General features: G+C 42.1%; 1 protein-coding gene across 2 annotated transcripts in view; it reads left to right on the top strand.

Annotated features, from left to right (window-relative positions):
- Positions 1 to 13,299, top strand: part of POMK (protein O-mannose kinase) — a 243,299-nt gene that overhangs the window by 150,747 nt on the left and 79,253 nt on the right. For both annotated transcript variants that reach the window (XM_044059713.1, XM_044059712.1), the window contains exon 3: positions 12,994 to 13,296. In XM_044059713.1, the coding sequence (XP_043915648.1) occupies positions 12,994 to 13,296 (303 nt within the window). The remainder of the gene's footprint in view (positions 1 to 12,993; positions 13,297 to 13,299) is intronic.

Below are 13,299 nucleotides of genomic sequence, written 5' to 3'. Positions count from 1 at the left end.
GTACAGAAAGCCTGCCTACTCCAGTACTATTTTGCATTATACCAGTTCACACCCCACACAACAAAAAAGAGCTGTTGTTAAGGGGCAATTTGTGAGGGCAGCGAGAATGGTAGCAACTCATAGTGACTTTACTGTAGAATGTAGAACCATGGAGTCTATGTTTATGAATAGGGTTTACCGAAATATTTTGATAAAAAGACTCCTGAACAAAGTGATAGCTAAGAGGGAAACTAAGCATTTTTTACCAATCCTGTCCTCAGAAAAGGTGACTGTTAACAGACATGGGAATTCTAATGTGTGTGTTTCTTGCCTCATAAGAACTTCTTTATTACTACCTATACTATTGATCATCATCATCATCATCTTTCGGCTGTTCCCGTTAGGGGTCGCCACAGTGGATCATCTGTTTCCATTTCTTCCTGTCCTCTGCATCTTGCTCTGTCACACCAGTCACCTGCATGTCCTCTCTCACCATATCCATAAACCTTATCTTAGGCCTTCCTCTTTTCCGGTTACTTGGTAGCTTCATCATTAGCATCCTTTTCCCAATATACTCAGCATCCCTCCTCAGCGCATGTCCAAACCAACATAATCTTGCCTCTCTGCCTTTGTCTCCAAACCTTCCAACCTGGGCTGACCCTCTAATATACTTATTCCTAATCCTGTCCACCCTCGTCACACCCAGTGCAAATCTTAACATCTTTAACTCTGCCACATCCAGCTCTAACTCATGCCTTTTTGTCAATGCCACTATCTCCAACCCATATAACATAGCTGGTCTCACTACCCTCTTGTAGACCTTCCCTTTCACTCTTACTGGTACTTGTCTGTCACAAATCACTCCTGACACTCTTCTCCACCCACTCCATCCTGCCTGTACTCTCTTCTTCACCTCTCTTCCACACTCACCATTACTCTGAACTATTGATCTCAAGTATTTAAACTCATCCACCATCGCTACCTCTACTCCCTGCATCCTCACCATTCCTCTCTCCTCCCTCTCATTCACACACATATTCTGTCTTAGTCCTGCTGACCTTCATTCCTCTTCTCTCTAGAGCATATCTCCATCTCTCTAGGGTCTCCGCCACCTGTTCCCTACTCTCACTACAGATCACAATGTCATCTGCAAACATCGTAGTCCTCGGGGACTCCTGCCTGATCTCGTCTGTCAACCTGTCCAACACCATTGCAAATAAGAAAAGGCTCAGAGCTGATCCTTGATGTAATCTCACCTCCACCTTAAGCGCATCAGTCACTCCCACTGCAGACCTCACCACTGTCACACTACCCTCGTACATCTCCTGTACCACTCTTACATACTTCTCTGACACTCCCAACTTCCTCATACAATACCACAACTCCTCTCTAGGCACCCTGTCATATGCTTTCTCTAAGTCTACAAAAACACAATGCAACTCCTTCTGACCTTCTCTGTACTTCTTCATCAACACTCTCAGAGCAAACATTGCATCTGTAGTGCTCTTTCCTGGCATGAAACCATACTGCTGATCACTAATCGTCATGTCCCTTCTTAACCTTGCTTCCACTACTCTTTCCCATAAATTCATGCTGTGACTGATCAGTTTAATCCCTCTGTGGTTACTACAGATCTACACATCACCCTTATTCTTAAAAATCGTACCAAAACACTTTTTCTCCATTCCTCAGGCATCCTCTCACTTTCCAAAATTTCATTAAACAATCTGGTTAAAAACTCCACTGCCATTTCACCTAAACACCTCCATGCTTCCACAGGTATGTCATCTGGACCAACAGCCTTTCCATTCTTCATCCTCTTCATAGCTGTCCTTACTTCCTCCTTGCTAATCCATTGCACTTCATGATTCACTATCCCCACATCATCCAACCTTCTCTCCCTCTCATTCTCTTCATTCATCAACCCCTCAAAGTACTCTTTCCATCTGCTCAACACACACTCCTTGCTTGTAAGTATGTTTCCCTCATTATCCTTTATCACCTTTACCTGTTGCACATCTTTCCTAGCTCGGTCCCTCTGTCTAGCTAATCGGTACAGGTCCTTTCCTCCCTCCTTAGTGTCCAACCTTTCATACAACTCTTCATATGCCTTATCCTTGGCCTTCGCCACCTCTCTCTTTGCCATGCACCTCATCTCCTTATACTCCTGTCTACTTTCTTCATCTCTCTGACAATCCCACTTCTTCTTTGCCAACCTTTTTCTCTGTGTACTTCCTCATTCCACCACCATGTCTCCTTGTCGTCCTTCCTCTGTCCAAATGTCATACCAAGCACCTTTCTAGCCTTCTCCCTTACTAGCTCTGCTGTAGTTACCCAGCTATTTGTTAACTCTTCACTACCACCCAGTGCCTGTCTTAACTCTTCCCTGAACTCCACCTCACAATTACCCTATACTATTGATAGTGATCTTAATTAGATGGATTTTGGAAAACAATTGTGCCATTGTAAAGGACGATAATGAGGCCCAAAATAAATTAGGGGACAAACCTATAATAGTTTATAAGAAAGGACTTCGCTTAAAAAACATACTTGAAAAATCTCCAAATCAGTTTCTGTCTAGTACTACCCATAAAGGTATGAGAAAGTGTGGTCAATGCCACTATTGTAAGTTTATTCAGGTGGGGGTGGAATGTGTTACTAATAATAGAATCTTTACAATAAAAGGTAAATATAATTGTCAGTCAAAAGGTTTGGTGTATGCTACCCTTTGCCGTGGATGCCATTGCTATTATATTAGTAAGACTGAGCTTACTTTAAAGGAGAGGTTATACGAGCATGTATATGACATTAAAGAACAAAAAACTACCAATACTGTGGCCAAGCACATTTTAACTTGTCCTGAACACAAATTTCGATTTGTTGTTATTAAACAAATTTTTCAGAATCAAGGGGGTGCATGGGCAATAACTCTTAAATTAGGAAATTATATTGACAATTACTATTTAATGGCTTTAAACTGCCAGGTTTGAATGTGAATTGTTCAGTTGCCAGCTTTCTAAAACATAAAGCTTTGAAAAGATAAAAGATAGATATTTGTATGCATATATAGATTTATAATAAAATTTTACCTCTTTAGTCTAAGGATTTATTTATTAATTTTACATATATTTAGATATATTTATACATTTATGTATTTTAGTCAAAAACTTTATTTTTTTACTATGTTCACGTTTACATATTTAATATTTTCAGATGCTTATTTGGACTTTTTATTGGAAAATAATGTGTAATTCTGTCAAAGTTTAATACATTTTGTTACTAATACACATATTGCAGTCATTTTATAAATTTTTTTTAGTTTTATTAGGAAAAGAACATGGTTCTTTTATGGTTGAATTGCGGACGTTGTTGCTTTAATGTGGGGATGGTGGTAGCATTTTAACTTTACCATGTGACTAATAAGTAGGTGATTTAAATTGAGTTTTGTATCTGAAAGATTCATCTAATGGAGTCTTGTGGTTAACAGGACAAAAGCGCTTATCTTTGGATCTTTTATTGATGTTTGTTTTTAACCTTGATGGTTTATTAAACAAGCGTCTTATAGTTCTGGATTTTGTCTTCCCTGCTGATGTCCTTCAAGGATGCATCTGCAGTCATAACATATGGGTTGTCCTGCCTCAGGCAGCCCTTCGGTCGGCCGGATTCCAAAGTCTGGGTCTGGCCTCGGCTGATGTCGCACTTCACCCGACGTCATAGCTCCTGGGGTATAAAGGCATCAGCCGACGCCATTTTCCTCAGTCTTTCTTGCAGCGGTGCCAAGCAGAAGCTGTTCGCAAGTGCCGGTCGGTCAGATCCAGAGATTTCAGCTACCGAAGACTTCTAAAAAAGCTAAGTACCCCGTTGGGGACTCTTTCTTGCCTCAGCCGATGTCAGACAAAGTAAATATTTGTTTAACTTGTGGGAAACAAATACCTCATAAGGATTTCCACTCTTACTGCCTTCCTTGCTTAGGCCCAGACCACGACGTATCAGCTTGTTTAGCCTGTGCTTCCTTCAACCGACGGACACTTAGACGTCGGTCGGAGTTTGCTGAAGAGTTTTTTGGCTCCGCTTTTGCATATAAAATGCCGTTGGAGACTCCGACTACACATTTAGCTAAAAAACGCAAGGAAAAGGACCGACACTCGCGCCCCGCGGTTTCGGCTGAAACCGCGGTTAGGCCTACACGAGTGTCTCGGTTTCGGCTGAAACCGAGACCTCGGTTCTCCCTTCGGTCGAAAGCATGCTTCCGACAACCGAGGCCACACAGGCCCCGGCTGAGCCGGCTACAGAAATTCCTACTGAAGAAGCAGGCACACAAGATTTGTCCGACACCATTCCGTTGGACATCTCTACTCCTGCACGTGGGGCAGCTAGACCCCCTGCTTCTATATGTCTATCAAGGCCTTCTCCAGGGCTAAAGCAGCTAAACTTTCCAAGGCCTTACCTACAAAAGCTCCCTCTCACAGACCTACCTCAAGTTCTCAGATTCTCAGCCTTGCTGAGGACCTTATTTCTCTGATCAGGGGATCCCAACCTCACCCAGACAGGGCCTCACAACCCCCTCCTGAAAAGAGGCCTAGGACTGAACCCCCTGAACCTCTCTCCTCTGACTATTCCTCGGATGGTTCAGATTTATCTGACCTTCAGGAAGGACCATACTCACCTTATGAGGATTCTGATGCAGAAGACTCCATTCCTTCTGCCTCCCCTCCAGAAGAATTTTCATTTGGGGAAACCCTACACTCAATGAGGGAACACTTCCAATGGCAGGGTCAGGATTTTTCTGATTCTAGGAAAAGGCTAAGGACTTTTTTACACTTACCACAGCATAGGCCTTTAGCCATACCACCTGTACTATCAGTTGTTGATGATGCATACAATGATGCCAGTACTGCCCCTGATTCTCTTCCACCGGCCCCTGCCAAACCTGACAGATACTACAGGGTCCCGGATTCTCACTTCCACTTGTATAAGGCCCATGCTGCAGACCCAGAAACCATTTCTCAGAGCCCTAAAGGTGTTGCAGCTGCCTCTGCCAAAAAACCCCTACCCTCTGAAAGAGAATCAAGAGCATTAGAGAGATGGGGTAAAAAGGTTTATACATCTGCTACTCTTTCTGCCAGGGCTTTAAACTGTCAATTTCACATGATACAGTTCCAGGAATTTTTGTTAGATCAGCTGAATAAAAAGCTGTCCTCTCCTGAACCTTTAGACCGTAAGTCCCTTCAGGATTTGGTACACAACTCTCAGCAGGTCAGTAATCATTTCTTAAAATGTGGCTATGATGCACTGGAGGCTTCATTTAGATCAGCTATGACTGGAGCAGTGATTCAAGGCATGCCTGGCTAAAAGAACAATCCTTGCCAGACCATGTTAAGTCTAAACTCCTAGATGCCCCTATGGAGAAACAAAGTTTATTTGGCTCCCCTGCACAGGAGGTTCTAAAGAAAGTGGAAGAAAAAGCAAAATCTATCCAAACAGTCAAGGATTTTCTGCAGGTCCAACCTCCGAGGTTCAGCAGAAATTGGCCTTCAAAGAATTGGTCCTTTCCAGACACCTCCAGAGCACAGAAAGGCAGAAATAGACGCCCAAGAGGCAGAGGTCAATCAAGGGGTGCCTACAGGGGTGCCAGTGGCAACCTGCCAACCAGAGAAGTGCCGCCACAGCTGCGACTGCAACCACTTCCACAGGACAGACACAATGACTTGGCTCTGATTCCGCCTACCAGGGAACAACTGGAAGCACCCTTGGGCGGAAAGCTAGCTTTATTTTCAAAAAACTGGTATTGCATTACAGGAGACAAATGGACTTTGCAAACAATAGACAAAGGCTACAGGTTTCACTTCCACACTCTACCAAAAAAAGAGAGGAATGCCAAACCTTCCACCAAGCCAGAAATCAGAGGCTCTAAAACAAATCATCAGCTTACTAAGGATGAGAGCAATAGAAAAGGTACCATCTATGGAACAAGGCCAGGGATTTTACTCCAGACTATTCCTTGTACCAAGAAAAGAAAATCAATGGAGGCCTATTCTCGACTTGTCCGCACTGAACACATATCTCATTGTTCCAAAATTCAAGATGCTGACCCTACAGCAACTTCTTCCCATGTTGGGCAAGGAGTCTTGGCTGGTGACTCTAGATCTCAAGGAGGCATACCTGCATGTCCCTATATGACCAGATTGCAGAAGACACCACAGATTTCTTGCAGGATCAGAGCATTATCAATTCTCAGCATTGCCCTTTGGCTTATCTACTGCGCCCAGAGTATTCACGAAATGCCTGGCATCAGTAATTGCTCATTGCAGGCTTCAGGGAATTCAAATCTACCCATACCTGGACGACTGCCTAATACAAGCGGACAACAAGACAAAAATAATAAAGGATTTGGCCATTGTCATACAACTGCTGCAAGCCTTGGGATACACAGTCAACATACAAAAGTCAAGACTAGTGCCATCCCAAAGGATAACATTTTTGGGTGCAGAACTGGACACAATAACTCGGATGGCTTTTCTCACAGAAGAAAAACAAAAGCAACTACCAGTCTACTTCATGGCATTAACAAGACAAACTCAGCTTACTGCAAGGAAAGTCCTGCAGGCCCTGGGTTACATGGCATCCTGCATAATCTTGATCCCACATGCCAGGCTGCATATGAGAAAATTACAATGGTACCTAAGGAATGTATGGTCTCAACACAGACACAGTCTAGAAGCCCTGATACCAATCATTCCATGCCTGAAAAAAGAATTCCTGTGGTGGGCTCAGGCCTGCCAGATCAACAGAGGATTGCCTTTCCACAAACCACATCCAAAGCAGACCATCATCACGGATGCCTCAGACATAGGCTGGGGGGCACACATGGAAGACAAGTGTATCCAAGGCCTATGGTCCCAAGACCAGCTGAATCTACACATAAATCTAAAGGAGATGCTGGCAGTGAAGCATGCAATCGAGGCATTCAAATCATTCCTCCAGCAAGGACACCTACTGATAAGGACGGACAATACCACAGTCATGTGGTACATCAACAAACAGGGAGGCACACATTCATACCCTCTATGCCGGATGGCAATGGACCTGTGGAACTTAGGCCTGAATCTCAACATCCAACTGCAGGCCAGATTCGTACCAGGAAAAGAGAATTCACTAGCAGACAGCTTAAGCAGAACTACCACGGATGCTCACGAATGGATGCTGCATCCAGACATCTTCAAAACCATAACAAAGAAATGGGGAATGCCAGAGATAGACCTGTTCACCTCCCCACTCAACCACCAACTGAAGAAATTCTGCTCAAGAGTATACCACCCACAAGCCTGGAGGGTGGACTCCCTTTCTTTCAGCTGGAAGGCCCTGACAGTATATGCCTTTCCACCTCTCCCATTGATGTACAAAGTTCTACTGAAGATCAGAGAGGAACAGCCAAAGGTAATTCTGATAGCTCCAGACTGGCCAAGGCAGCATTGGTACCCGCTACTGAGAAGCATGTCTCGGACAAACTCATGGCCTCTACCTACTCTATGTCCTTTACTTCTAACGCAGAACAACTACAAGACCCTGCATCCAAACTTAAAAACGCTGCAGCTAACTGCTTGGAAAATTGCATAAAACAAAGCCAACCTGTTTTATCTCAGAGGGTTAAGGACATTACCCTGGAGGCTTGCAGACCCTCCACAAGGAAAACATATTCAGCCAAATGGAAGAGATTCCTCATTTGGAGTGCAGCAAAGGGAACAAATGTCACACTGGCAAACCTAGCACACATCCTAGAATACTTAGCAGAACTGTTCCACAATGGCCTGTCCTATTCTTCCATTAAGATTCATGCATCAGCAATTTCAGCAGAGTACAACATGGATCCTCCTGTCTTCTCTCATCCTCTCCTCAGACAATTTTTGAGAGGGATCAAAAATGTAAAACCTCCAAGGAAACCACCTCTGCCTGCATGGGATCTCAATTTTGTGCTAGAAAAATTAACACTTCCCCCTTTTGAACCAGCAGCAACAGCAGACTTACAGTTCTTAAATTGGAAAACTGCCTTCCTGCTAGCAATCACTTCAGCAAGAAGGGTATCCGTGTTACAGGCATTAATGGCAGTGCAGCCTTTCCTTATCTTTCACCAGGATAGAGTGTCTCTGAGAACCAATCCTACTTTTATGCCAAAGGTGGTATCCAGGGTATCCTTGAACCAAGCTATTCATTTACCTACATTCTTCCCTAACCCACAGAACAGGGGGGAAAAAACTACTACACACCTTGGATGTACACAGACAACTGCTCTACTATCTGGACAGAACTAAGGCCAGCAGAAAAACTGACCAGCTTCTGGTAGCATATGCAACAGGAGTGCAAGGAAAAGCAATTTCAAAACAGACAGTCTCAAAATGGATAGGAAATTGCATTCGATTCTGCTACTCATTTCATGGAAAGACAACTCCTGAAAATATCAGGCCTCACTCCACAAGAGCTACAGCCACCACTACAGCTTTCCTACGAGGAGTGGCTACCAAAGACATTTTAGAAGCTGCTACTTGGAGCTCCGTGCATACATTTGCCAAGCATTACAATCTTCCTTTATACTCCAGATCCCGAGCAGGTTTTGCAACTGCAGTTTTACAAGGGATCTTAACTACACCATCATTATCTTAGTGCCTCCTCCCCAGTTTGGCTATGGTATTCTACCCATATGTTATGACTGCAGATGCATCCTTGAAGGACATAGTACAGTTTTGTACCTACCATAAATGTAGATGTCCGATAGGTATGCATCTGCAGTCAGGATTACCCACCTCCTTCCCTCTGTGGTATTCCTAGGGTACTTACCCTCTCTTAGCTAGCTGGGGAATCTATTATGGTGTATTTGTTTGTATGTATATATGTATATATACTTCTTGATTTCTACTGTTTGGAATTTTCTACTTTTATACAAATTTAGCCTTCCTAGAGGGCACCTGGCATCTGGGGCAAGAAACACTGAGGAAAATGGCGTCGGCTGATGCCTTTATACCCCAGGAGCTATGACGTCGGGTGAAGTGCGACATCAGCCGAGGCCAGACCCAGACTTTGGAATCCGGCCGACCGAAGGGCTGCCTGAGGCAGGACAACCCATATGTTATGACTGCAGATGCATACCTATCGGACATCTACATTTATGGTAGGTACAAAACTGTACTTTTCTGTTCAGTTCTCTGTATATAGCTCTACAAGGTATTGCAAACTGGATTCTTTGTTTAGCTCAGGACTGGCTTTGCTAAAACCTTTCTCCAGGGGTTCCTGGATCCATATTCTTTCTCTTTCTAGATTGGATGATCTATGGTATTATCCCATGGGCTAGTGCAGCAGTGGGGATGAAGAACATAGTACATCTGTGTAAGTTGCATGTACCTGTAACAGTTGATGTTCAAATTCCTCACCACTGCAGTAGCCACTCCCACCCACTATCCCCCTAGTGATATATTTGAATATTCTTTTTGTTTAGTACAGGATGAGTACACCACTACTTTTTAATAGGCAAGAAAGTTTTGAAGATTTTCCACTTTGTTGATTTTTCCCTCATCAGTGCTGGCCAATCAGCAGTCACAGTGGATCGGAGTGCAGGATCCAGAGCTTTTGGAAACTCACTGGTTGCTGTGTCTTGGGCAAGATGCAACACATAGGCTGCTGCAGCAGTGAAGATTTCAAACATCTACTGTTATGGGCAAGTGTAACTTATGCAACTGTACTATTTCTTTCAGCAACTTTCAGGCTCACACTTCTAGAGCATTGGCTACCTCCACAACTTTTTTACTTAAGTTTGCTGTTACCCAAACGTGTTTCTCTGATATAAGCTCAGCAGTGTTTCCAGTTATAGATCCTTTTTCTGAGTCGATGTCATAAGGGGTGTATTCCCATGAGAGTGGCCATCATGGAGATTTAGGTAGGGGCTGTGTCACAGAGGTTATGAAAGATGGAGGTCTTATCAGATGCAAATGTTTTGTACATATAGCAACTGTTCTGTAAGAAGTCATCAGTATTTGGCAAACAACCTCCCTCCATTCTCCACTGTTTACCTTTATCTCCACTGTGCTTTACTTTGACTTTCTTCAACTTTCTCATTGAACTTCAGAACTGGAGTGAGAGAGATTCATAATGCATAATAGCTACAGAAGGGTGTCTAGGAGTCTGGGAGAGTTTTATCTACTAGACAGTCCTAACTTGTACATCTGTTGCCCTTAGAAATGACTAAAGTTGAACCCTCTTTGTTACAGATCCATTGTTATGGAAAGTACATAACTTTCATGTAGCACAGCTTTTCTAAGCCAGATGATATTTTAGCTTATTTGAAAGCACAGAATTTATAGCTGTTTTTTCTTAGTGGAAATGCTCAAAAGTGTGTAAAGGGCAAAATATAGGTATATTCTGTTGTTCTTAGTTTAATATTGTAACTTGGCTTTCACAGGGTGTACATACCCCAAGATGCACAACTTTGTAATTAAAAATTTAGTTTGTATATGTGTGCTGCAGAGATGTAGTAAAATGAGCAATAAAGTTGAGTTTCTTTTTGGAAAGTATGTTCTAAAGTACCCTCAAGACAATGTGTTAAAATCACTGATTGTTGATCAGGTCTCTAAATGTACCAAGTATTTGTAGCTCAGAGGTTCTGACTGAATTTCTCTACAATTAGATGTGGATCCAGCAACTGAACCCATTACAGAGTAGTAATTTTGGAGTAGTATTTGCTTGACTTTAAGAAAAGTCAGACAGTCTTGAGGATAAACTGAATGATACTACATACGAAGATAGTTATGCTTCATGCTTTGTCTTATACAAGATAAAGTTATCCTATCAGATTCTTCATAAATTGGTTTTGTAAATTAGTCTGCTTGGAATAGCCAGGAACTTACACACTGGCTGCAGGTTCTGAGTAATGGGACTACAGTTTGTGAGCTATCCATTTTGTAGTTTCTTCTTTGACCTACCATCCACGACTTACTTAGTAGACTAGGTTTTTATTTTAAGAAACTTTCCACACTGGCTACTTTAAAAAAACAAATCAATGGAGCTGGATGTTGCATTATCAAAGTATTAAGTGCCTGTTACTTGAGACCAGCTGTGTGCATACAGTGGATATAAAAAGTTTACACACCCCGGTTTAAATGTCAGGTTTTTGTGATATAAAAAAATGAGACCACAATAAATCATTTCAAAACGTTTCCCACCTTTAATGTGACCCATAACCTGTACAATTCAATTGAAAAACAAACAAATCTGTTGGGGGAAAAAATATAAAAAACGTACAATACACTAGTTGCATAAGTGTGCACACCGTTAAACAAATATTTTCCTGTGTGTGCACACCCTTAAACTAATACTTTGTTGAATCACTTTTTTTGATTTAATTACAACATTCAGTCATCTTGGGTAGGAGTCTATCAGCATGGCACATCTTGAATTGGCAATATTTTCCCACTCTTCCTTGCAAAAGCAGTCCAAATCTGTCAAGTCCAAATCTGTCAGATTGTGAGGGCATCTCTTGTGCACAGCCCTCTTCAGGTCACCCCAAAAATTTTCTGTTGGATTTAGGTCTGAGCCATTCCAAAACTTTAACTTTCTTCTGGTGAAGCCATTCTTTTGTTGATTTGGATGTATGCTTGGGGTCGTTGTCATGTTGAAAGGTGAAATTCCTCTTCATCTACAGCTTTCTAGCAGATGCCTGAAGGTTTTGGGCCAAAAGTAACTGGTATTTGGAACTGTTCATAATTCCCTCCACCTTGACTAAAGCCCCAGTTCCAGCTGAAGAAAAGCAACCCCAAAGCATGATACTGCCACCACCATGCTTCACGGTGGGGAATGGTGTTCTTTTGGTGATGTGAAGTGTTGTTTTTGCGCCAAACGTACCTTTTGGAATTGTGGCCAAACACTTCAATCTTGGTCTCATCAGACCATAACACATTTTGTATTGTTTTGCAAATTTTAACCAGGTCTGGATGCTTTTCTGTGTAAGAAAAGGCTTCCGTCTTGCAACCCTACCCCATAGTCCAGACATATGGAGAATACAGGAGATTGTTGTCAAATGTAGTATACAACCAGTACTTGCCAGAAATTCCTGCAGCTCCTTCAGTGTTGCAGTAGGTCTCTTGGCAGCCTCCCTGACCAGTTTTTGTCTTGTCTTTTCATCAATTTTGGAGGGATGTCCAGTTCTTTGCAACGTCACTATTGTCCCATATTTTCTCCACTTAATTAATGACTGTCTTAACTGTGTTCCATGGTATATCCAATGCTGTGGAAATGTTTGTGTACCCTTCTCATGACTGATACCTTTTATCAATGAGATCCATTTGATGCTTTGTAAGCTCTCTGCGAACCATGTCTTTTGCTGTAGCAGGCAACTGAGTAAATGTCAGGAAAATCCTACTAGGACAGCTGAACTTTATTTTGGGTTAATCAGAGTCTCTTTAATTGATGGCAGGTGTGCATCCAAGAAGATGGAATGCTATAATTAAATCACAAGGTGCTTCAACAAAGTATTAGTTTGAGGGTGTCCACACTTATACAACCAGAATATTGTACATTTTTTATTTTTATATTTTTCCCCCCTAACAGATTTGTTTGTTGTTCAACTGAATTGTACATGTTGTAGGTCACATTAAAGGTGGGAAAAGTTTTGAAATGATTTATTGTGGTCTCATTTTTTTATATCACAAAAACCTGACATTTAAACAAGGGTGTGTAAACTTTTTTTCATCCACTGTTCATTTTAATTGTCATTTCTACTTCTGTGTTTTGGTTAAAATTCCTATTTTGGGAACCACAGCCAGATGGCTAGAATTTGGTATGCAATTCTATAAATGGGGAGCATTGCTGAATTAATTTAATTATCTTTTAGTTCCCCACTTAACAAAGCTATTAAGTGATTGGGGGTGGGCAAGAATGCATATGGATTGTCTTCAGATTTAATACAAATGTTTGTGATGTTTTAGCATTGCATATTTTGAGCGCATACAGACTTCATGTTTTATTTGACAGCATATGAAAAAAAAGAAGAAAGAAAGACTGGATGGAATTTTGTTTGGATCAGGAGATCACTGAACTGTAAGGGAGCACTGCTGTTGGGGTGCCTTTTCTGTTTAATTATTGGCAACCTTTTTCTGTATCGATATCTTGACCTTATTTATCAAATGGTGCCAGTTCATGAGGACCACACTGGACCGTGCAGGCATGGATTCTTCAAAATCGGTGCAATGAGGAACTGTACTCCATGGCTCACTTGTGAAGCTGTGAGGAAGGAAGTTAGGCGACTGAAACTTGTTGGTCAAGGAGCAGTTAAGAATT

Source organism: Protopterus annectens, chromosome 17.part0, assembly GCF_019279795.1.
Source record: "Protopterus annectens isolate FY-2018-M chromosome 17.part0, PAN1.0, whole genome shotgun sequence".
Taxonomy (NCBI): Eukaryota; Metazoa; Chordata; order Ceratodontiformes; family Protopteridae; genus Protopterus; species Protopterus annectens.
The sequence above is the reverse complement of the archived record's forward strand: the minus strand, read 5'-3'. Positions and strand labels throughout refer to the sequence as shown.